General features: G+C 35.3%; 1 protein-coding gene across 2 annotated transcripts; it reads left to right on the plus strand.

Annotated features, from left to right (window-relative positions):
* Positions 1 to 18,962: 18,962 nt before the first annotated feature.
* LOC116142067 lies at positions 18,963 to 24,421 on the plus strand. Of its 2 annotated transcripts, XM_031427533.1 has the most exons (6): positions 18,963 to 19,174; positions 19,273 to 19,768; positions 20,276 to 20,768; positions 21,416 to 21,497; positions 23,876 to 23,927; positions 24,218 to 24,349. In XM_031427533.1, exons 1-5 carry the CDS (start codon positions 19,145 to 19,147, stop codon positions 23,885 to 23,887), a joined length of 1,113 nt encoding a protein of 370 aa, XP_031283393.1. In that variant the 5' UTR covers positions 18,963 to 19,144; the 3' UTR covers positions 23,888 to 23,927; positions 24,218 to 24,349. The 2 variants fall into 2 exon arrangements, with proteins under 2 accessions (XP_031283393.1, XP_031283384.1); XM_031427524.1 differs by lacking the exon at positions 23,876 to 23,927 and having other exon boundaries at positions 24,218 to 24,421.
* Positions 24,422 to 25,685: the final 1,264 nt, after the last annotated feature.

Consider the following 25,685-nt stretch of genomic DNA (forward strand, 5'->3'; position numbering starts at 1 on the left):
GATTTACGCGATATAGAATAAAATGCCTTTTATTATTGATTAATGAACATTATTACAAAGAGTCAATTCTACAATAATTGATTGGCTCTAGGGCATCTACTCTAACAATTCTGTTTTCCATATCTGATAAGATTTTGACAATTTTGGAAGTCTATCTTTTAGCAAAGATCTAGGAAAGTAATTTCCATGATTCCTGGGGTAGAATTAAGGAAAACACATGTTATTTATTGAGTAGTTGTTAGGTTAAAAATGGGGGGAGAAGAGAACAACAGTAGTTTTGAGTTTTTTTCGGTTTTCTTTTACTTGCTACGTCAAGATGTGCGGCTGATCTTTCTTCTTCAGTTCAAGGGGATTTTGAAGGCTGAATTCATGTCATTGGTGTAACTTAACTTCAGTAACATTGTTCTCAATCTCTTTTTTTGTAATGACTTCTTTCTACTATCATATTCATCCAATATATTTATAAAAAATACAAGTATACTTATCAAAATAGTTGGGCCCAAAATTTTCTTTACCTAATATATATATATTCTTTACATAGTACAATATCATTTGTACAAGAAGACTCTCAAAATAGTGGACAGTGTAGCCAAGTCTCCCCACTTGCCGACGTCCATACGACAACGTCCTCACCTATGTCCTGCAAAAACATAGAAAACAACGGGGTGAGCACAAAGATGCTCAGTAAGTAAATCCTCTACTCCACTATCCCCATGTATCACTCTTCAATTCTTTCCTTACTCTTGTCACTTTCTCTTATTCAATCTCTCTTGTTCTTTCTCTGTTTTTAGTTCTCACTGTTCTTTTATTTCTTTCTATTCTTTCTTTCTCTCGGCTCTTTCTTTCTTTCTACTCTTTCTTTCTTTCTATTCTTATCTCCCATGAGGGATATCATGATAACATGCATGGATGAGATGCATATGCACTAATGCAAAGCAATGCATTTTCTCTCTTTTCTTTTCTTTCTATTCTTTTCTTATTCTTTTCTCATGTTTTCTCATTCTTTCTCATTCTTATTCTTTCTTATTCTTATTCTTTCTTATTCTTTGCCGATCGGTCTTGGTTGATGCATGGATTCGGAACCCTTGGCCATGTGCATGTACTCTCTCTCGTGTATAGCCCTCATCCGCATGTATTCTCACGAGCTATACAAATTCTTTTTCTCATTCTTATTCCTCTCTCTCATGGCAGAGACCGCTCTCTCACGGCGGTTTACATGCGAGTAATTCTACACTCACAGGTTCCCCATCTCACAACCTATTCTTTTTTTTTTTTTTTTTTTTCTTTAGCACTTTTTATTCATTTTATTCTCTAATGCTAATTCTTTCTTTCTCTTTATTCTGAGAGAATTAGTTCTTTTCTTTATCTTTATTCTTAGAGTGTTTCTTTCTCATTACTCATAGTTCTTTCTTTGATGATTACACATATAAACATATGCATATGGATGGCTCATGCCTCGAATCTTTCTTATATGAACTCATGAAATGCAAATATGCTATGTTGCATAAAGTAAGGTTCTCTACTTCTACTCATGCTTCTCTTAGGCATTTCATCAAACAATATATGTGCATACATAAACTCTATTCTAACTATAATTCTACTTCTTTCTTAACCATCCAAAATTAGAGTTCAACTCCTTTAAATCATCACACATCCTGCAAAGAAAACACACTTCAAACATTCCTCTCAAATTCTTCTAAAGCTATCCATACTTCTATCAAATTTTACCAACACAATCCACCCTTCTCATGGTGGAAATCTCTTCATAAAATCAACATTGAACTCATTCATAAATCCATCAACGCATTTCAAACATAAAAATTCAAGCATTAATCATATACGAATCTCTATACATCATTCAATCATGCAAATCACAACTTAGGTGGATTTACTTACTTATACTCAAGTAGAATCCACTTAAGCTCTCTACTCTTGATGGCTTGATGCTTTCTCTTAAACCTTAAACACAAACTTAGTAAGGATCCTACTCTTACACCAATAAAAAATTCATATCTAAAGTAAGGATTCTTACCTTTAAGTGCTTAGGATCAACTTGTATCAACTTCTAGTCAAAAGCCCTCCAAACATCCTTGGAAAATTGAATGAAAGCTTGAGAGAATTGAAGGATGGAAAAGGTGGTGGAAAAGAAAGAATGAAAGGGTTTCTAAAGCTAAACCCTTAATATCTCATATTTTCTCAACTCTTTCCCATTTTACCCTTACTCTTTCTTAGGAATTCCAACTTTGCCCTTTAATTCTTTGCAAATGCACCCCCATTTAAACTATTCTCCATGCAATTTCCTTGCATTTCACTCCCCACTTTTCCTGCTAATTAGGGGTAGAATGGTCATTATGCCCCAAAGGAAGAATTCTTTAGAATCTCATAAGAATTTTCAGCCAAATCTTCACCGCGGCGAAGCTGAATTCTTTGCCTCAGCGAAAAATTCCAGGGCCTACGTCGCCGTGGTGACGAGTCTTCTTCGCTGCGGCGAAGTCTGCCTTTCACAAATTTCAACAAGACTTCACCAATTTCAGGGCATTCAAGCAATTTCAACACATACACATTTAAGTAAGGGCACAAAAACAACTTTAAGGGCAAAATGAGAAAAAAATGAATTACGTACCACAAGCGGGCGTTACATTTTTATTGGAATTGTTTATGTTATTCTGTTTTAATTGTTTATAATTTTCTATTTGAGTCATTTAGTAATGGCCTGCTGAATTGTTTAATCAGAATTTTATCTGCTAGAATTAGGAATTGTGATACGTAATTTTCCTATTTCTATTCAATGAGTAACACATGGTGATAGATGATTATGGACAAGTTTTCAGTCTGTCACCTTGAATAACATAACCTAAGTTAAATAATCCGAACTTGCGTGATTGTTGCTTGGATTGATCTATTTTCCTAATTCTTAAGGCTGCCATTGAATTAAACTTAGAGAGCTTATTCTAGGTTGTTCAAGGGTTAGGATCTAACTGAAGAGCTTATTTCAGTAGTGACAATTAAGGGAAAATTTGGGTAACAGAGCTTGTTGTTTCCTAGGGTTAGTAATTACGTAATAACGAGACAGAATAATGTTACAGTTAGTATGTCCAATGCATGTTTAGGTGGATCTTGAACCGAGAACTGGTGTTTTTAATATGATATTTTCTACCATAATTTGTTTTTAGTTTAGATTGCATTGATCACACCCCCCTTTCATTACTCTATTGTCCTGTTTACTGTTTAGGGTTTTATTGTATTTTTTTGTTGTTTTTATTGTGGCTATTGGCATTGAATATAGGATTTAATCAAATCATTCCCTGAGGGATCGACCCTTGCTCACCCTATATACAATTTAGTAGTTAGGTTAGTAAGGTTAATTAATTTGGTGCATTCGGCATGCTACCAATAGAGGATTCATCACTCCCGAGTACAGGAGAAGTTATCTCACGACGCGATTTAGTATATGGCAATGACACTAAAGCTATGGCCACAGTGGGATTGAGTTGTTGCCCAATCCAATTTATTGTTCCGGTCATTGGTCCAGTAACTGAATACAAAGGTATCAAGGATAACTGAGGTTGACACTATTTCTATACCTCAGTCTCAATGAGATAATAGATGTTGAAAGGATTTGACTGCATGGTAACCATATCGTTGATAGGTAGTAGTTTAGCCGAATCCAAATCTATTGGGTGGCAATGATGTCTTGCTAGGGGCCAATCTTGGTCTGTGTGTAGTGAGACGATTGATTGGTGTCAATCGCGATACTACTCACTGCTGATATGATGAGGAGTCTATAGGTCACACATTTAGAAAATAGTTTAAGGATGGTAAATCTTGGAAAGGCATATTCGTCTTTTAAATGAAAAAGCATATTGGTAATTTTGCTGTGTAATTAAATTTACTAAGGTTGTAACCTGTGTCCAATTTTATTATTGGAGTAATTTAGTAAAATTATAAATTTAATTGTTAGAGTTAATATTAATATTTAACTAAGTAATTAAATAGGGACCTATATACAATTCCACCTAAGTTTGGGTTGTTGCTAAACTTTGGGGGTGGAATGGATATTTGCATCATTATTTAAATGAAGCAAATGTTAGGTTTTTATTCACAATTTTATTTGTGTGGCCGTGGATGAATTTTGAGAGAAATATTTTCTCTCTTCTTCTCTTCTGTACACCCATCCTTCCAAATACTTGATTCCTTAAAGCCAAGAATTGATTCTTGCAAAATCAACTCTTGGTCTCTGACGTACTATCTCTGTGTGGATGACGTGAGTTTGATTCCATTCTCGAATCAGCAGCGAAATCGCATTCAGAGATGTTGACGGAGCCTCCAAACGTTGGTATAATCTAATCCTTGTATGGATCTATACTGTTTAAATTTAAGCATGTAATATATATATATATATATATCAGACTGATCTTGGCGAAATCAGAGGTAATTGATGGGCAATAATTTTTGTTTTTTCGCTGCCTCTGCTCATCGATTTATTAACACATGATTGAGATTAACTTCTCTCCTTCAACATCTTGGGTCATTGACACGGGATGTGGTGCTCACATTTGTATTGATGTGCAGGGACTAAGGCAAAGTAGGTTACTTCCAAGGGAGAAGTGGACCTACGAGTTGGAAATGGAGCACATGTGCTTATATTAACTATAGGGACTTATTGTTTATCTTTGCCTATGGGCTTGTTATTGGAACTTCATGATTGTTATTTTGTACCTTGATTTCAAAAATATTATTTCAATATCCGCTTTGGATAATATAAGATATCATTTTGAGATTTCTAATAGATTGTTGTCCTTTAGTTTGAATGGTATTCTATTTGGAATTGCAGGGTTATATAACGGATTATATGTTCTTGATTTAAATAATAAAGATATTCTCAATGTTGAAACTAAGAAAGCTAAACATAGCTATCAAAACAAAACATACCTTTGGCATTGTAGATTGGGTCATGTTAATCAGATCCGCATTGCAAAACTTCAAAGGGATGGAGTTTTGGACCCTTTTGACTTTCAGTCGTTTGAGGTATGAGTCATGCCTTTTAGGCAAGATGACCAGGTCACCTTTCACAGGACAAAGTGAAAGGGCTATTGAACTGTTAGACATCATCCATAGTGATGTATGCGATCCACTAACAGTTGAAGCCAGAGGTGGATATTCATACTTCATCACATTTACTAATGATTTTAGTAGATATGGTTATGTTTACCTTATGAAACATGAATCTAAAGCTTTTGATAAATTCAAAGAATTCAGGAGTGAAGTACATAATATGTTGGGCAAAAGTATTAAAGCTCTTTGGTCAGATCGATGAGGTGAATACTTGAGCTCAAGGTTTTCTGAATACTTGAAAGAATGTGGGATAGTATCACAACTCACCCTTCCGTATACACCCCAACACAATGGAGTGCCTGAGAAGAGGAATAGGACCTTACTTGACATGGTTAGGTCCATGATGAGTTTTAGTGATCTACCTGCATCTTTCTGGGGTTATGCCTTAGAGGCTACGACTCACGTACTGAATCATGTGCCGTCAAAGTTTGTAAATAAGACACCGTATGAACTATGGAGTGGGCGAAAACCCAACTTGTCTTATCTAAGTATTTGGGGTTGTGAAGCTTATGTTAAGAAATTGACTTCGAATAAGCTGGGCCCGAAATCCTACAAATGTATATTTGTGGGGTATCCTAATAAGACCAAATGATACTATTTCTACCATCCGAAAGAGCATAAAATTTTTGTCGCTCGTATTAGTGTCTTCTTAGAAAAGAAATTTTTTCTAAGAAGTACTGGTGGGCAAAAAGTATAACTCGACGAAGTTCTAGAATCACAAGATACATTAGATGAACGACGGGAGGCTGTGCCACAAGAAGTGGTTGAAAGTTGTGAGAATGTAACTCCACACTCTATAGATCAAACTGAACCACCTCAAGTAGCATAGGAACTACGTAGGTTTGAAAGAGTATGCCATGAGCCCGAGAGATATGGTTTTCTTTTGATTCAACATGGTGATGTACTAGTCTACGAAGACAATGAATCCAAAACCTACGAAGACGCTATATTAGATCCAGATTCCGTTAAATGGCTTGAAGCCATGAAATCTGAGATGAACTCCATGTACTAGAACCAAGTATGGCCTCTGGTGGATCCACTTTAAGGGGTAAAACCCATAGAGTGTAAATGGGTCTTCAAGAAGAAGACTAACATGGATGGTAGGGTACATACTTATAAGGCACGACTGGTTGCCAAAGGTTTCAAACAAATTCATTGTATTGATTATGAAGAAACCTTTTCACTGGTTGCCATGATTAAGTCTATCAGAATTATGCTTGCGATTGTTGCATATCATGACTATGAAATTTGGCAGGTGGATGTCAATATAGCTTTCCTGAATGGAAACCTTGAAGAGGATGTGTATATAACACAACCCGATGGTTTCATTCTTGATGGACAAGCTAATAAGAGATGCAAGTTCCAGAGGTCCATTTATGGACTCAAGCAAGCTTCTAGGAGCTAGAACATTCATTTTGATGAAGCCGTAAAAGAATTTGGTTTTATCAAGAACGAAGATGAGCCATGTGTTTAAAAGAAAGTAAGTGGGAATGTAGTGACATTCTTGGTGTTGTATGCCGATGACATACTTCTAATTGGGAATGATATATCGAACTTGCAGTTGGTGAAGACTTGGTTATCCAAGTGCTTCTTCATGAAGGACTTAGGAGAAGTAGCCTACATCCTTGAAATAAAGATCTACCAAGATAGATTGCATAGGTTGCTTGGCCTAAGTCAGAGTACATATATAGACAAGGTTCTAAAGAGATTCAGTATGGAAGAATCTAAGAAGGGATTTCTTCCGATGTCACATGGTGTCTATCTTTTTAAGGATATGTGTCCTAAAACACATGATGAGAGAGATAGAATGAAGAGGATCTCATATGCGTTAGCAATTGAATCCATCATGTATGCCATATTGTGTACTTGGATTGATGTCTCATGTACGTTAAGCATTTGTAGTAGATATCAATTGAATCCAAGTGAGCATCACCAGATAGTTATCAAGAACATCCTTAAGTACTTGAAAAGGACTAAGGATATGTTCTTGGTTTATGGAGGGGAAGGTGAGCTCACTGTAAGAGGATATAGTGCTACTAGTTTCCAAACGGATAAAGATGATTATCGCTCACAATCTGAGTTTGTATTTTGTCTTAATAGGGGTGTGGTGAGCTGGAAGAGCTCCAAGCAAAGCACTGTAGCAGATTCTACAATGGAAGCCAAGTATATCACATTATCTGATGCGGCCAAAGAGGCGATTTGGATCAAGAAGTTCGCCATTAAACCTGGTGTGGTCTCTACTATTGTTGAACCAATAGAAGTCTATTGTGACAACAATCGAGCAATAACTCAAGCGAAGGAGCCATAGTCTCACCAGCGATCCAAACATATACTCAGGCCTTATCATCTCATCAGATAAATGGTTAAGAGGAAAGATGTGCAAATTACTAAAGTGTATACTAATGACAATCTCGCCGATCTACTGACGAAGCCTTTGTCACAGCAGAAGCATGAAAAACACTTAAGGTCATTTGGTATTAACTACATGAATGATTGGGTATAGTGCAAGTGGAAGATTGTTAAAGTAGATGCCCTAGAGCCAATCAATTATTGTAAAAAAATTGACTCTTTGTAATAATGTTTATTTATCAATAAAAGACATATTCTTCTATATCATGTAAATCATAATTGTGTGTATTGATATATGTCCTTAGGATGGTAGAACCGTGACGAGGGTATCGAGTGTTTCAAATCTTGATAGTGAGAACCCTATGATCACATATGTCATTCTAGAAATGTTCGTAGCCCCAGTATTATTCTGACCAAGGACACTAATAATACGGTAAGACTATCATAGTGTTGAACAACCCTATCGAAAGATAATGATTAATCTCACTTGTCAAGGTTGTTTGCCGAGAACCTGGTGCAACGGATGGATGCTTGCTGGAGGCAAGTTCACTGGACAGACAAACTAAAGGATTCCATATGGATGGTAACCCTAGTGTCTATGGAATAAATCCTCTAACGAATGGTGGTGCATGTGATCCTTAGACTTGAGATCACCAGAGTGCCTTGTGCACTGATTGGTGTAGTTTGACACTAGCCTAACATAGTTATATTCATAACTATCAATATGATAGTGATTGGCTACATCGAGGAGTGTATCAAGACTATAGTGGTCGACAAAGGATTCATCACTCCTGGGTATGGGAAAAGTTATCTCACTGCACAATTCAGTAAATGGCGATGACACCACATTTGTGGCCATATTGGGATCGAGTTGTTGCTTAATCCAATTTATTATTCCGGTCATTGGTCTAGTAACTAAATACAAAGATATCGAGAATAATTGAGGTTGACATTATTTTTGTACCTTAGCCTCGATGAGATAACGTATGATGAAAGGATTTGATTGCACGGTTTCCATATCATTGATAGGTAGCTATTTCGCTAAATCCGAATCTATCGAGTGGCCATGATGCCTTGCTAGAGGCCAATCTTGGTTTGTGTGTAGTGAGATAATTAATTGATGTTAATTGCAATACTACTCACTGTTGATATGATAACGAGCGTACGAGTCACACATTTAGAAGATAATTTAATAATCAGTCTGTGAAACGGGTATTTTTGTCTTTTAGGACGAAAGAGTATTTTGGTAATCTCATAGTGCAATTAATTTTGCTGAGGTTGTTGCCTATATTTAATTTTAATATTAAAATTAAAATTAGTGAGATTATATTTAAAATTGTGTTCGCATATATTTAAATGAATTATTATTAATTAAATGTTAATATATATGTTAATTGATTTTAATTATATAAAATTAAAAATACCATAAAAGGGTGTTTGGTTACAAGGATGGATTAATATGTAAATCCATGGCTATTCGCAATGGGATTAGGGTTTTAATTAAGTGACACTATATAAGTGAGACTTAATTAAAACAAATTAAGTGATTTCATTCATTCAATTAAATAAAAGAAAAACCCTAGCCAGCCTCACTCTCCTTTTCATGTTTTGGTAGAGTGAATCAAAGAAGTTGTTCTTTGATTCTTTACTTGATTCTTGAAGCCTACAAATTGTTCTAGCAAAACAATTATCGGTTCTCCAGATTGTCTTCGTGTGGATCAATGTTTGTGCGATTCTATTTTGAATCGGAAGCAAAATCAAATCAGAGACATTTGAAGGAGCCTCCAAACGTACGTAAGTGTTCTAATCCTTGAATGGATTAATTTTGTTTTATACAGTTTTGTTTTTAACATGAAAATATTGTAATCAATACCCGAATCTTGGAGCAAATGTAATTGATTTTTTTGGTTTATTATTTTTTTTCCGCTACATACGGGAGATCAATTACTTACACATGGCTTTGTCTCTGACCACACATTTGATAGTATCAATTATAGTGCGGGTGTCCTTGCATTCTCCCCCCAAAATCCTACAATTTCGCTCCCTCCAAATCCAGTACACCATTGCCCCTAAACAAAGCCTACCCAAGGTGTATTTTAGACTCTTACCTTTCCATTTCCTTGCCAAATGGGGAATGTAATCATGCCAAGGTCTAACCACATATTCGAGGTCAGCAAGCATAAGGATCTTACTCCAAATAGACTTAGAAAAAGGGCATGCAAAAAATAAGTGGTAAAGAGATTCCATACCCGAGTTACAAAAGCAACAATGAGCATTAGTAGTAGCGCCATATCTCATCAACCTGTCCGTTGTAGGTAATCTCTCCTTTATAGCCATCCATAAGATCATAGAGTACCTTGGAATAGCCTTTGAGAACCACACCAAGTCACACCACTCAATTGTTGCTTTTCTTCTTCTAATTTCCTCCCAAGTCAATTTGCTAGAGAAATCTCCCGAAGGTAAGGGATTCTAACAAATCTTGTCCTCGACACTAGACGATGTGAAATTCACAGAATTCCTCATGTCAATAAGAGCCCAAAGTTGGCAACTGGCCACTTCCAATTACACCTATCAATCATGGCACTCACCTTAGCATCCTTAGCAATCACTGCATCATAAATAATCCTATCCCCATAGGTGCAAACGAGGGGGCCCTTCGGGTGCCAATTATCAAACCAAAGAGATGTGGTGTTACCATTGCCAATGTCATATTTGATATTCTTTCTAGCCATTTCCCTATTTTTGAGGATATGTCTCTATGATCATGTACAATTTTGGGGAATTCTAATGTCCCAAATGTTTCTATTTCTTAAAAGATAAATTCGGAAAGATTAAAAAAATTGATTAATAATAAGGGTGTAAATGTCATTTTTTTTTAAATGATAGGGTATATGAATTTTTAATACCTATGGTTTCATTTATTTTTCCCAAAACTAGAAAGGCGTACATGTATTTATCCCCGTTTTAAAAGAATGTTTGCAAAACATCGTTAATGATCCTTACACTGTTACACATGATACAACGTCTAAAATTAAATTTGAAACTCGTGTAGAACGTATGAAGTCCGCTGTCACTTTATCACTTATTAAATATAGTCATTAGTCAAAGAGAAAATAGTTGGACTTAGAATGGACAAAGTGATGAAACGACGGGGTATTTTGTCTTACTCACATGCGATACTTCATCATCTTTTTTGTCCTGTTAGCTTAGGATACACCTCTTTCAATCGTTTACTTTTTTTAAATTTTATTTTATTATGAGATCTTTTTTTCACACTACACTACACTACACTACACAAAATAATAATAATAATAAATAAATAAATAAATAAATAAAATTAAATAGAATGAGAAAAATTATCTTTTATAAGAAATCAGACCATCTTTGATAATTACCAAACCTCAAATAAAATGGAAAAAAAAAAAAAAAAGGGCGAGAGTAAAAGACTGGTTCCCCCCCTGGCTTCATAAATTCCAGATTCTCACCCTTGAAGTAAAACTGTCAACTACTTTAAGTTATGAAGGATGCTATTATCATATTGCCCTTAACAAATAAATTAATAAATGATCTTTTAACCCCCAAATTAATAAATATAGGAAAAAAAAAAAAAAAAAACCATCTTCATTCAAATTTATTTCAATACACCCTTCTTCACATTCACATAATCCATCACTAACCACTAGCCACTGAAACTGCCACTGACACCACCCAACCACTCACTCGTCAAAATCAGCTAGGATCCGCCACAAACAACCATCGGTAATCAAAGGAAACTTCAATCACATGCGACCAACATACCAACTAAACAAACTCCAAAAACAAATTAGTATTTAGAATGTGATTGAGGCCTTTCGTTGAGCAGTTGGTGGCAAAGATGCTGGTGGCTTGTGGGACGCAGATGGGAGTCGCCGAAAATCACACTACACACACAAAAATCGAATCCACAAAAAAAAATTACAAAAGCAGTCACCAAATTCACCCAACCACGCACCACTTGCAACTCCTTCCATTCTCCTCCTCTTTCCTTTCTTTTTTCTCTTATTCTTCTTCTTACTTTCTTTTTCCTTCTCCTCTCCTTCCTTTCTTTCTCTCCCTTCTCAATAATTTCTTGGCCCTTGCGGTGGCCAGATATTGGTAGCCTCGTGAGGGCCTGGGGGGGCTGATTCTCTGCCACGAGGCCCCACGCGGCGGCCAATATCTGGCTACTTCAAAGGCCAAGAAGCATCCATTTGGCCACTGCTTTTGGCCCACTCGAAGCCAAATCTAGCTGCCACAAAGCCTCCATGCGGTGGTCACATTTGGTTTGTCCGCATGGAGGCCTTGTGGTAGCCAGATTTTGCCACCATGAGGGCCAAGAAGCAACAATTTGGCTGCTACTTTTGGTAGACACAAAGGCCAAATCTGGTCGCCACAAGGCTTCCACATGGTGTCGAAGAGGAGATCAGGGTTTGGTTAAGGGTTATGGACGGGGAGAGAGTGTGGCTGTTGGTTAGGGAGAGAATGGAGGCTATGGTGAGGGAGGGAGGAAGATAGTGGAAGAGAAGAGTTTTAGAGAGAAGGTGCTTGTGAGAGAAATTTGAGATGTGGACGGTTATTTTAACATTTTTATTCTCATTTCAGTTTTAACGCAGTACAAATTACCATTTTATCATTGACCATTACATTAAATAATTTTCTGTTAATTTAAGGATGAGAATCTGAAATTTATGAAACAAGGGTGGGAACTTGCTATTTCGCGAGACCTTGGTGGGAACATATCTTTTACTCAAAGAACAAAAACTTATAGATACATTGAATAAAATTAATGAACTTTTTTCAAAGGTTAAAATACATCAAAAGTATCATTACTTATATTTTCTCTAATGATTTTTTCGATTTTTTATTGAGAATTTAGAAACGTATTTATCAAAATTTATATGCTATTTATGATTTAATCAAATTTTCTAAATTTTTTCTTTTTATAATGATTTATTATTGTGTTTACTTTAATCAAATAATTAGGAAGTTAAAAATCATTAGAAGTTAAGTAAAAAAAAAAAAAGGTAACTCTAAAAAACATAAGGCAAGTTTAATTTACAATACTTGCTTCAATAATTAACCCCAAGGAGTTGCTTGCGCGGTTAAGAATGGTTTACTCATTTTATTGACTTTTTGGTTCGAACCATCTTAATGCCATCTATTACATTTGTGGCTTACCTTAAAATTTTGGGTTTACAGGGTGTTATGCACCTCGATAGAGTGTTAATGGGTCTCAGGAATTAGTTATGGTGCACGCAAGTTGACCGGACATCTTGACCATTAAAAAAAAAAAAAAAAACTCCAAAATCATTTTCTTTAAAGGATATTATCACTATTTTCGGAAATTTGTGAAAGGACACAATTTTTTTTTTTTTTTTTTTTTTTTAAAAGGAAACATTTATTGGTGCGTTGCATTATATTCAACTATATAACAAAAGAATTTAAAAAACTACCTTGACCTTTTGTTAATCATCAAACTCTTGAATTTTTAATTTTCAAAGTTTTTAAAAAAGGTTATTATTATTTATTTAATTTTTTGTTAAATATCAAATTGTGAATATTTTTAAAGTAATCAAATTTTAATTTGAATAATTATTGAAAAATAAGTACAGTCATTAATTAATAATTGAAATAACTTTTTTGGTCCTATAGTTTCAATTCACTCCTTTTAGTCCAATGGTTTAAATTTTTTTGGTCCTTTTCATTTCAAATTACTACTGTTTTAGTCATTTGATTTAATAAAAGCTTATTTGACTGTTAAATTCACATTTTTCCTTATTTCAAAGTTATTAAAATTTTAGTAAACATTAGTATAATAATATATCTTTTCAACAAATGTGTAATATATATATATATATTTATTTTTTTTATTTTTTTATACTCATAACAAAAATTACATTATGCATTATAAATCCATGTTAAGTAAACAAATTATAAATTAAAATTCAAAAAATGCATTATACTTTAGAAATTGAAATAAATAAACACATTACACATTAGTGAATCAAAATTAAATAAGTATGTTGAATTTGTAGTGTATAATGTGTTTATTTACTATGAATTTGTAGTGTATAATGTGTTTTATTAATTTAGTGCTATTTGTGAAAGTAACTTTTTATTTTTTAGGGTTTTTTTTGGTCATTTTAATATAAATTTAACAGTCAACCAACCTTTTATTAAGTCAAAGGACTAAAACGTAGTAAATTGAAACTACAAGGACGCAAAACTATCTGATCGATGACGTAATATATTTTCTATTGTTGTCTTTTTAATCCCTATTGTGTAAACTGTAAAGTGTAAGTTTTGAAATTTAATTTTAAAAGATATGATATATTGGGGAGGAGTACATTACAGGGAAGCTGAAGCCGTGAAGCCTAGTGCCGAGTGCTGACTACTGAGCGAGGAGCAGAGAAAGAGATGGTTAAGAGTTGCAAATGTAAGAAAAGAGAAATTTCATAAAATTTTGAATTGGACTTCGTGAGAGACGTAAAAGTTTGTGTTTGGTTGAAATCGAAATGGATTACGAAAGAATCGCAAAGCCTCAGGTATTTTACCATTACCACTGATTTGATTTACAACTTCGTCTTCTGTGTCGCTTAATTCTCCAATTAAACACATTGTGATTTTGATTTGTTGTGTACAGGGATGCGGCGTTAATGGCGGTGGATTATCGCCAGGAAAGTTGAGGAATATGCTCTTGGGAATGGGAGTGGAGAAGAAGAGAAAAGAAGAGGAGGAAGAGATTGAATCTGATTATGATAATTGTAAAGATGTTGATGTGGTGAGTGTAGTTCCCGAGCCTCAGTGTTCCACGTCATCAAATGCTCAACAGAGACTACCGATTGCTCCTTTCTCAAAACCGGCGCCGTCGAAATGGGACGATGCACAGAAGTGGATAGTCAGTCCTAATTCCAATAGGCCAAGAAATCAGGTCACTGGAGTCCGGAAGGGTGGAATCAGCCGTCAGTCCTCCACTAAAGTTCTTCTTGAAGTTCAAACAGATCAAACTCTACTTGAGGAGCCACATACAAAGCGGATGTTAATGCAATTAATTAGGAAGTTAAAAAATCATTAGAAGTTAAGTAAAAAAAAAAAAGGTAAATATAAAACATTAAGGCAAGTTTAATTACAAATACTTGGCTTCAATAATAACCCCAGGAGTTGGCTTGCGCGGTTAAGAATGTTTACTCATTTTATTGACTTTTTGGGTTCGAACCATCTTAATGCCATCTATTACATTTGTGGCTTACCTTAAAATTTTGGGGTTACAGGGTGTTTAAGCACCTCGATAGAGTGTTATAGGGTCTCAGGAATTAGTTATGGTGACGCAAGTTGACCCGGACATCTTGACATAAAAACAAATTAATAAATATAGGAAAAAAAAAAAAAAAAACCATCTTACATTCAAATTTATTTCAATAACACCCTCTTCTTCAACATTCACATAATCCATCACTAACCACCTAGCCACTGAAACTGCCACTGACACCACCCAACCACTCCGTCAAAATCAGCTAGGATCCGCCACAAACAACCATCGGTAATCAAAGGAAACTTCAATCACATGCGACCAACATACCAACTAAACAAACTCCAAAAACAAATTAGTATTTATGAATGTGATTGAGGCCTTTCGTTGAGCAGTTGGTGGGCAAAGATGCTGGTGGCTTGTGGGACGCAGATGGGAGGTCGCCGAAAATCACACTACACACACAAAAATCGAATCCACAAAAAAAAATTACAAAAGCAGTCACCAAATTCACCCAACCACTGCACCACTTGCAACTCCTTCCATTCTCCTCCTCTTTCCTTTCTTTTTTCTCTTATTCTTCTTCTTACTTTCTTTTTCCTTCTCCTCTCCTTCCTTTCTTTCTTCTCCCTTCTCAATAATTTCTTGGCCCTTGCGGTGGCCAGATATTGGTAGCCTCGTGAGGGCCTCGTGGGGGCTGGATTCTGCTGCCACGAGGCCCTCACGCGGCGGCCAATATCTGGCTACTTCAAAGGCCAAGAAGCATCCATTTGGCCACTGCTTTTGGCCCACTCGAAGGCCAAATCTAGCTGCCACAAAGCCTCCATGCGGTGGTCACATTTGGTTTGTCCGCATGGAGGCCTTGTGGTAGCCAGATTTTGCCACCATGAGGGCCAAGAAGCAACAATTTGGCTGCTACTTTTGGTAGACACAAAGGCCAAATCTGGTCGCCACAAGGCTTCCACATGGTGTCGAAGAGGAGATCAGGGTTTGGTTAAGGGTTATGGACGGGGAGAAGAGTGTGGCTGTTGGTTAGGGAGAGAAATGGGAGGCTATGGTGAGGGAGGGAGGAAGAAGTAGTGGAAGAGAAGAAGTTTTAGAGAGAAGGTGCTTGTGAGAGAAATTTGAGATGTGGACGGTTATTTTAACATTTTTATTCTCATTTCAGTTTTAACGCAGTACAAATTACCATTTTATCATTTGACCATTACATTAAATAATTTTCTGTTAATTTAAGGATGAGAATCTGAAATTTATGAAACAAGGGTGGGAACTTGCTATTTCGCGAGACCTTGGGTGGGAACATATCTTTTACTCAAAGAACAAAAACTTATAGATACATTGAATAAAATTAATGAACTTTTTTCAAAGGTTAAAATACATCAAAAGTATCATTACTTATATTTTCTCTAATGATTATTTTCGATTTTTTATTGAGAATTTTAGAAACGTATTTTATCAAAATTTATATGCTATTTATGATTATTATCAAATTTTCTAAATTTTTTCTTTTTATAATGATTTATTATTGTGTTTACTTTAATCAAATNTTCACATAATCCATCACTAACCACCTAGCCACTGCCACTGACACTACCCAACCACTCCACGAAAATTAGCTAGGATCCGCCACAAACAACCATCGGTAATCAAAGGAAACTTCAATCACATGCGACCAACATACCAATTAAACAAACTCCAAAAACAAATTAGTATTTATGAATGTGATTAAGGCCTTTTGTTGAGCAGTTGGTGGGCAAAAATGCTGGTGGCTTGTGGGACGCAGATGGGAGGTCACCGAAAATCACACTACACACACAAGAATCCAATCCACAAAAATAAATTGCAAAAGCAGTCACCAAATTCACCCAACCACTGCAACACTTGTAACTTCTTCCATTCTCGTCCTTTTTCCTTTCTTTTTTCTCTTATTCTTCTTCTTACTTTCTTTTTCCTTCTCCTCTCCTTCCTTTCTTTCTTCTCTCCTCTTAATAATTTCTTGGCCCTCGCGGTGGCCAGATATTGGTTGCCTCGTGGGGCCTCATGGGGGCTAGATTCTACTGCCACAAGGCCCTCACGCGGCGACCAATATCTGGCCACTGCAAAGGCCAAGAAGCATCCATTTGGCCACTGCTTTTGGCCCACTCGAATGCCAAATCTAGTTGCCACAAGGCCTCCACGCGGTGGTCACATTTCGTTCGTCAGCGTGGAGGCCTTATGGCGGCCATATTTTGCCACCGCGAGGGCCAAGAAGCAACAATTTGGCTGCTACTTTTGGTCCACGCAAAGGCCAAATCTAGTCGCCACAAGGCTTCCACATGGTGTTGAAGAGGAGATCAGGGTTTGGTTAAGGGTTATGGACGGGGAGAAGAGCGTGGCTGTTGGTTAGGAAGAGAAATGGGAGGCTATGGTAAGGGAGGGAGGAAGAAGCAGTGGAAGAGAAGGAGTTCTAGAGAGAAGGTGCTTGTGAGAGAAATTTGAGATGTGGAGGGTTATTTTAACATTTTTATTCTCATTTCAGTTTTAACGTAGCACAAATTACCATTTTATCCTTTGACCATTACATTAAATAATTTTCTGTTAATTTAAAGATGAGAATCTGAAATTTATGAAACAGGGGTGGGAACTTGCTATTTCGCGAGACCTTGGGTGGGAACATATCTTTTACTCAAAAAACAAAAACTTATAGATACATTGAATAAAATTAATGAACTTTTTTCAAAGGTTAAAATATATCAAAAGTATCATTACTTATATTTTCTCTAATGATTATTTTCGATTTTTTATTGAGAATTTTAGAAACGTATTTTATCAAAATTTATATGCTATTTATGATTATTATCAAATTTTCTAAATTTTTTCTTTTTATAATGATTTATTATTGTGTTTACTTTAATCAAATAATTAGGAAGTTAAAAAATCATTAGAAGTTAAGTAAAAAAAAAAAAAGGTAACTCATAAAAACATTAAGGCAAGTTTAATTTACAAATACTTGGCTTCAATAATTAACCCCAAGGAGTTGGCTTGCGCGGTTAATAAGGTTTACTCCTTTTATTGACTTCTTGAGTTCGATCCAACTTAGTGCCATCTACCATATTTGTGGCTTACCTTAAAATATTGAGCTTACAGGGTGTTCAATACACCCCGATAGAGTGTTCAATGGGTCTCAGGAATTAGTTATGGTGCGCGTAAATTGGTCCAGACATCCTGACCATTAAAAAAAAAAAAAACTCCAAAATCATTTTCTTTAAAGGATATTATCACTATTTTCGGAAATTTGTGAAAGGACACAATTTTTTTTTTTTTTTTTTTTTTTTAAAAGGAAACATTTATTGGTGCGTTGCATTATATTCAACTATATAACAAAAGAATTTAAAAAACTACCTTGACCTTTTGTTAATCATCAAACTCTTGAATTTTTAATTTTCAAAGTTTTTTAAAAAGGTTATTATTATTTATTTAATTTTTTGTTAAATATCAAATTGTGAATATTTTTAAAGTAATCAAATTTTAATTTGAATAATTATTGAAAAATAAGTACAGTCATTAATTAATAATTGAAATAACTTTTTTCGTCCTATAGTTTCAATTCACTCCTTTTAGTCCAATGGTTTAAATTTTTTGGTCCTTTTCATTTCAAATTACTACTGTTTTAGTCATTTGATTTAATAAAAGCTTATTTGACTGTTAAATTCACATTTTTCCTTATTTCAAAGTTATTAAAATTTTAGTAAACATTAGTATAATAATATATCTTTTAAACAAATGTGTAATATATATATAACAAAAATTACATTATGCATTATAAATCCATATTAAGTAAACAATAAATTAAAATTTAAAAAATGCATTATACATTAGAAATTGAAATAAATAAATACATTACACATTAGTGAATCAAAATTAAATAACTATGTTGAATTTGTAGTGTATAATGTGTTTATTTACTATGAATTTGTAGTGTATAATGTGTTTTATTAATTTAGTGCTATTTGTGAAAGTAACTTTTTATTTTTTAGGGTTTTTTTTTTTTTGGTCATTTTAATATGAATTTAATAGTCAACCAACCTTTTATTAAGTCAAAGGACTGAAAAGTAGTAAATTGAAACTACAAGGACGCAAAGTTATCTGATTACTGATGTAGTATATTTTCTATTGTTGTCTTTTTAACCCCTATTGTGTAAACTGTAAAGTGTAAGTTTTGAAATTTAATTTTAAAAGATACGATATATTGGGGAGGAGTACATTACAGGGAAGCTGAAGCCGTGAAGCCTAGTGCCGAGTGCTGACTACTGAGCGAGGAGCAGAGAAAGAGATGGTTAAGAGCTGCAAATGTAAGAACAGAGAAATTTCATAAAATTTTGAATTGGACTTCGTGAGAGACGTAAAAGTTTGTGTTTGGTTGAAATCGAAATGGATTACGAAAGAATCGCAAAGCCTCAGGTATTTTACCATTACCACTGATTTGATTTACAACTTCGTCTTCTGTGTCGCTTAATTCTCCAATTAAACACATTGTGATTTTGATTTGTTGTGTACAGGGATGCGGCGTTAATGGCGGTGGATTATCGCCAGGAAAGTTGAGGAATATGCTCTTGGGAATGGGAGTGGAGAAGAAAAGAAAAGAAGAGGAGGAAGAGATTGAATCTGATTATGATAATTGTAAAGATGTTGATGTGGTGAGTGTAGTTCCAGAGCCTCAGTGTTCCACGTCATCAAATGCTCAACAGAGACTACCGATTGCTCCTTTCTCAAAACCGGCGCCGTCGAAATGGGACGATGCACAGAAGTGGATAGTCAGTCCTAATTCCAATAGGCCAAGAAATCCGGTCACTGGAGTCCGGAAGGGTGGAATCAGCCGTCAGTCCTCCACTAAAGTTCTTCTTGAAGTTCAAACAGATCAAACTCTACTTGAGGAGCCACATACAAAGCGGATTGATCTTCATCTTGATCAGCGGAAAAAGTTTGTTCCTTTTGAGGCCCATTCATATGCCAACCCTGTGCTTATGATTGAAAATTCTGTAGCACAATCAGCTGGTAAGGATGTGCTATTTACTTGCTTGCACTTTGATATTATCAATTATTTTTATGATCTGGTGATTTATTTCATTGAATTAAATTTCCAAGGAAAATATGAGGATCATCATAGATAGGCAGATATTCTGGGTTGAATTATTTCCCTAGAGTGTATGATTTTGTGACTTGGGGGTAGATCTTAAGATAGTATGGCCCTTAATTCAGTAATGTTTCTGCTTGAATTTTCATCAATTTTTTGAACAACCAATTTTCTTTTGGATGCTACCTGAGGTGGTTGTTACTAAGTTTGGTAATAGGTTGTCCAGTCCTATTATTTGCATGAGTGGCTGTGCTGCTAGATGATGTTCTAAATTTTCATGCAAACTTAACCAAAAAAAAAAAAAAAAAAAGTCCTGAGAGATCCTGTAAAACTGGCTTAAGCATTTTGTTGTGTTGTCACCCAAATTAAAGCAATTTTATGAATAACAATGATTAATTCTGATATATGCATTTTTTCCTTTATTGTAGTTAATCTTAGCCGTCATGATTCATCTGTAGCTATACAGAGTGCAACTACGTTTATTCCACCTCCTTCAACAGCTAGATCTGTATCAATGAGAGATATGGGAACAGAAATGACCCCCATTGCTAGCCAAGAACCTTCCAGAACTGGAACTCCTGTGAGAGCCACTACACCGATGCGAAGCCCGACCTCATCTAGGCCGTCAACTCCTGGTAGAACTGCACCAGCTCCATCTCCTACAAATCCTCTGAATGATCATTTGGATCTGAATAACGAGTTGTCTGAGAAGGAGCTACAGATGAAAACTAGAAGAGAAATAATGGTTCTTGGTACTCAGCTTGGTAAAATGAACATTACTGCCTGGGCCAGCAAAGAAGAGGAGGATAAGGATGCATCTACTTCACTAAAAAATGTAGCAGTAGAACAGCGAACCAAAAGTGTCATCGACGCACGTGCAGCAGCATGGGAGGAAGCAGAGAAAGCCAAATATATGGCCAGGTATATTTTCTAAGGCCCTATACCGAGGCCTTATTTATTCTTTTAGGAACTTCAAATTCATCCTTGATGTTTCGTCTGGCATTGTCACACTGAACATTTCAAGTGATTCAACTCTAGGGTTTGTTTCTTTTTTCTTAAAATTGAATAAATAAAGTTTGAAAATCTGTAATGTTATGGACTGTCTGATTTGACAAATTTTAAATAATAGGATCATGGGACTCAACTGAATCTTGCTAGAGATTGTTGAACTATTTTTATTTGTATTCAATTTTATGCTTCACAGCTCTGGACTAAACATCTTGAAACTGAGGTATAGGTTACTAAAAAAATGTGATGTGATCTAGATATGATACATTTTGGCCAGGGTAAAAAGTGCAATATTATATCGTTTGGACCTTAAAACATAAGGTAGTGTTGTGTGTTACATCTAGATCAGCCCATTGTATATACCAGTCTATAGAGAACAGATCTTTCAAGTGACAAACACTATAACATTCTTGCATAATTTATTAGGTTGCTGGAATTTGTCACCTTTTTTAGGACTCATTAACCTGTTTGGAGATATTTATCTACTAGGGTTTGGTTGTTTTTAATTCTTAATTTTAATTACTTTTCCTGAAATGGGTGGCATGACTGTAATTACTTAGGTTCAAACGTGAAGAGATGAAAATTCAGGCATGGGAGAATCACCAAAAAGCAAAAACAGAAGCTGAGATGAGGAAAATTGAGGTATCTATTGAGTTTCACTGTTGAAATTACTTTTCTTCTTTTTCATTTTCTTCCTGTCACATAAAAATATAATCATAAATAGCCAAAGAAACCTTGTATTCTTTTATCTGCTAGTACAGCCTCCATACATATTTGTACCAAATTCTTATGTTAATGTCTCAAGGAAGGTTTAATGATTCTTTTATTTGTACTTTATTACTATAGAAATTATTGCTTTTAGAATCTCTCTCTCTCTCTCTTTCCATGCACACACGAGCTTGTGCTTGTGCTGATGTATATACATGGTGCCACATGCTTTGTATACTCACAAACACCATTGTAGGGGTGGGTTAGCAATTAGCTACAAAAATCTGATGTTTGCATGCAGAAAAAACTTCTTATTAACAAATGAAAATAGTTATAGGGTATGAGGAGCATACTGTTTGTAGGTTCATGAGCATCAAAGGTATACATAATTGAGTTTTCACATGGATATACTTTCTAGCAGTGGCTGTGATATCTTTGAATAATTAAATACCCATTAAGTCAAATGATTTTTAGTGCTGTGGAAGCTTTATTAATACATTTACAATAATAGCTAGATAAATTAAGAAACACAGCCTGAAGCAATATAATATATGAAACGAAATAACATCAGTAAAGCTAGTGGATTGAGTTGGCATGATAGTTACATTTTATATAAACTCTAGTGCATGTTTGTGCATAATTGTGTGTGTGACATTAAAGCTATATAACTGCCAATCTGCACTTAATTTGTTTCACATTCTTCTGAATGTAATGTGGACCAATATTGGTGCTGATGGACCATATGTGCTTCTGTTGCCAATACAAATTGCCAAAACTCATATTTAGACTCAGTAAATACTTCCCTGATGTGAATTAGATGAAACGATTTGACTTGCATACCATCTAATTTGTGTGTCTGTGCATATTATTGATTTTCCTCTTGGGAGCAGTTTTTACTGTATCTATATGCATCAGTTTCAAGTTTTAAAGATTTGACTCTAATGCATGACTAAAAGTTTATATAATTGTTCTTGGATTTTAATCCACTTTAAATTACAGAAATTCATTTGTAAGAAAGAGGTCTTGGATACTGTTAAGTTTTAGATTTCCATGGCCATATATGGATTTGTTGATTGATACAATCATCTGTTAGAAATTGATATGCACTTTTAGCTTTTACATTGGTAAACTTTATATTAAAATTTTATATAAACTCCACAAGTAGGTACTTCCACCAAAGAGTTATTATTTTTCTTTTAGAATTTAGTCACTTATTCAGAGGTCTCAACTATGGGCTCCAGGGTTTAAACAAAATCTGGATTTGATGCATTCAAGGGCTGGAAGTAGATATTGAAAAAAAAAAAAAAAATGATTATGCAACGGGCTACTACTGTAATATGCGTTGAGCAGTTTACTAGCCCTATTTCTTCCCTTTTTTTTTTTTTTTTTTTTTTTTTTAAATTTTAACTAATACTCAATCTTTCTCTCTGACCATTTCTCTCCAAACCCTCTCCATCTCAAGACCATTATCAATCATTTTCGTTATTTTATTTCCTCAAATCTGAATAGAATGCCTAAAGCACCAAATACCATACCAGACAACAACACGATTAAAAAATTTAGGGAGGAAATAGTCTTGGTCAGCAAACTGAGGGCAAAGTACAGAGTTCTTTGTGGCTCATAAATTTAAGCGTCACCTTGAAGCATTTTCTTGGTTTTGTGCTTCCTTTAATGTTGCAAACTCAATCTTTTGGTTCTTACGGAAAGAGAGTATTGTGAGGAATATTGCTGGGAAGAACACTAGCTTGTTGATGCAAGTTTGTAATCATGGGGTTAATTCTTTTCTTTTCTTTTCTATTTGTAGTCCTTATTTTAACTATTTTTTCTTTTTAGTCCAGTAGTCCATACATGAATCTGAATGATGATAATATCATTAAGGTGAGGTAAATGAAAATCTTTTCACTACAGCATTGGTAACGAGCTTGCCAAACCAAGTAGATGTTGTCCGCTTTGGGCTTAGCCCGGACAAATTTACTTTGGCTTCATGCAAGTATTCTTCACCCACACTTAGATGAGTGCACCCAAGACTTATAAATTGAACTTAGGCTCCATTCACTATCGATATGAGATTGATATCTAACATGTACGAGGCATTGGAGCTTGCTCTTTACGGCTTTGTAGGAAGATTATTTTAACTTATTGGAAGTCATACCTCAGTGAACTCCAAAAATCTCATGCAAAATTCTGCACTTGGAATCCTCTTCAAAATGCAATTTTAATTCCTATTTTTTTCTTTCTTGAGTTGTGGATCAGGCATCTCACAGTCGGTAGAAAAGGTACTTTTGTTTAACTAATGTTATCTTACCCTCTAGATCCTTGGATGATAATATGAAGAAGGGTGATGTGTCACAGTCGGTAGAAAAGGTACTTTTGTTTAACTAATGTTATCTTATCCTCTAGATCCTTGGATGATAATATGAAGAAGGGTGATGTGTCTTCATACATAGGGTCATTAGTGAAAGAGAACTGGAGTACTTGCTTAAGGCTCATTGTACTTGAAGAGTTTTAAAGAATAGGCGATGGCTTCCCTTAGCCAACTTCAATTGCTATAAAAAATTATAAACTTTGAAACATCTTTTGTAAACTTGTAATTCCTTTTGTGAACTCTCATGTAATTGAATAATTGAGTATGAATGTTGTGGCATGCATTGCAGGTAGAGGTTGAAAGGATGAGAGGGCGAGCCCATGATAGATTGATGAACAAAATGGCAGCTGCAAGACATAAGGCCGAAGAGAAGCGAGTAGAGGCAGAGGCCAAGAGAAACCAGCAAGCAGCAAAAACAGAGCAGCAAGCAGAGTATATACGAAGAACTGGCCGCATTCCTTCCTCATTTTCTTGCTGGAGTTGGTGCTCTTGAAATATAAATCAGTTTTCCATGTATCAAGTTGTGTTTTGTTAATTTTTTTTGGTATTGTGTTTTATGTGGTTAATCATGTATCCTGTTCTTTGTCAACGTTGGCTGTTGGTAACATATTTTGCCTTGAATAGCCTCATTAAGATGACCATTTTACGCATTTGACATATAAATGACAAGTCACCTGAAACTAGTGCAGCCAAATCCATTTTAACTGATGCCAAGCACTATTTTAAAACACGACCCGAGCCTTGACCCAGTCAAGGGCTCAGATCTCGGGTTGACCAGTTCAACCGGTTGGATCGGTGATGTCATTATAATGATGTCATCTAAAATCCAAAACGACGCCATTTCAAAGAGGGTGTTATTGACTTTTAAAACTTACAAAGAAAACCCTAAATTCTTTATTTTCATTCATTTTTCCCATTTCTTTCTCTCTTCTGCTATTGTCTCCCTTTCTTCTCTCATTTGCATCTTTTTTCGATCTACCAAGGCTATCGTTTGGACCTCAACGGTGTAGGTTTTATGGCTGATTTCGTGGCTGCTCTGCCATGGTGTAGGCTTCGTGGATGTTGGATCTATCTGCCACGGTGAAGGCTTTGTGGCTGTTGGATCTATCCGCCACAGTGAAGGCTTCATGGCTGTTGGATCTATCCACCACGGTGAAGGCTTCATGGCTGTTGGATTTCCTTTTTTCCATTTCTTTTCTCTTCTTCTACTATCTTGTTTCTTCTCTCCCTTGAATTTTTTTTTTTCGATCTACAATGGCTAGTTGGCTACCTACGCATCTTGTTGGCTTTTTGACATCTTTACCTAAGGTTTTCTCGGAAATATTGACTGGGTTGCAATTTGTTGGTTGGACTATTTGGTATTTGCTGTAATCATTCTTTTCCATCCAACAATCCATGAATTTAAATTTTGAAACATTGGCTGTTACTATAAAATGTTGTGACATGCTAATAGGCATTTAAACTATGATAAAAATTGAAGATGAAGAACTGGAAATTAGAAAAGGGGAAATTGTTTTTAGGGATTTTTGGTGACTCGGTTGTGCCACCGGTCCGGTTGAACTGACAGTTTGTCACTATTCTGTCTGTCCAAATCCAGTTTATTTCAGGTTAATTGTTAAAAGTAGGTTTAGAAGGTTTTCGGACCGATGTTGGTGCTGGCTCCCGGTTGGACCGGCCGGTCTGGTCTGGGTTTTAAAACAGTGATGCCAAGGTGGGAAAGATGATGACTTTTGTGTGAGAAATGAGTAAATTCACCA

Source organism: Pistacia vera, unplaced genomic scaffold, assembly GCF_008641045.1.
Source record: "Pistacia vera cultivar Batoury unplaced genomic scaffold, PisVer_v2 Contig1122, whole genome shotgun sequence".
NCBI lineage: Eukaryota > Viridiplantae > Streptophyta > Magnoliopsida > Sapindales > Anacardiaceae > Pistacia > Pistacia vera.

Bases quoted from the DNA above. Each gene is read 5' to 3' on its own strand.
- LOC116142067 (XM_031427524.1), top strand. From the start codon at position 19,145: ATGGATTACGAAAGAATCGCAAAGCCTCAG. The intron at 19,769-20,275 runs GTAAGGATGTGC...CCTTTATTGTAG, and splicing joins TTCTGTAGCACAATCAGCTG to TTAATCTTAGCCGTCATGAT. The intron at 21,498-24,217 runs GTATCTATTGAG...CATGCATTGCAG, and splicing joins CTGAGATGAGGAAAATTGAG to GTAGAGGTTGAAAGGATGAG.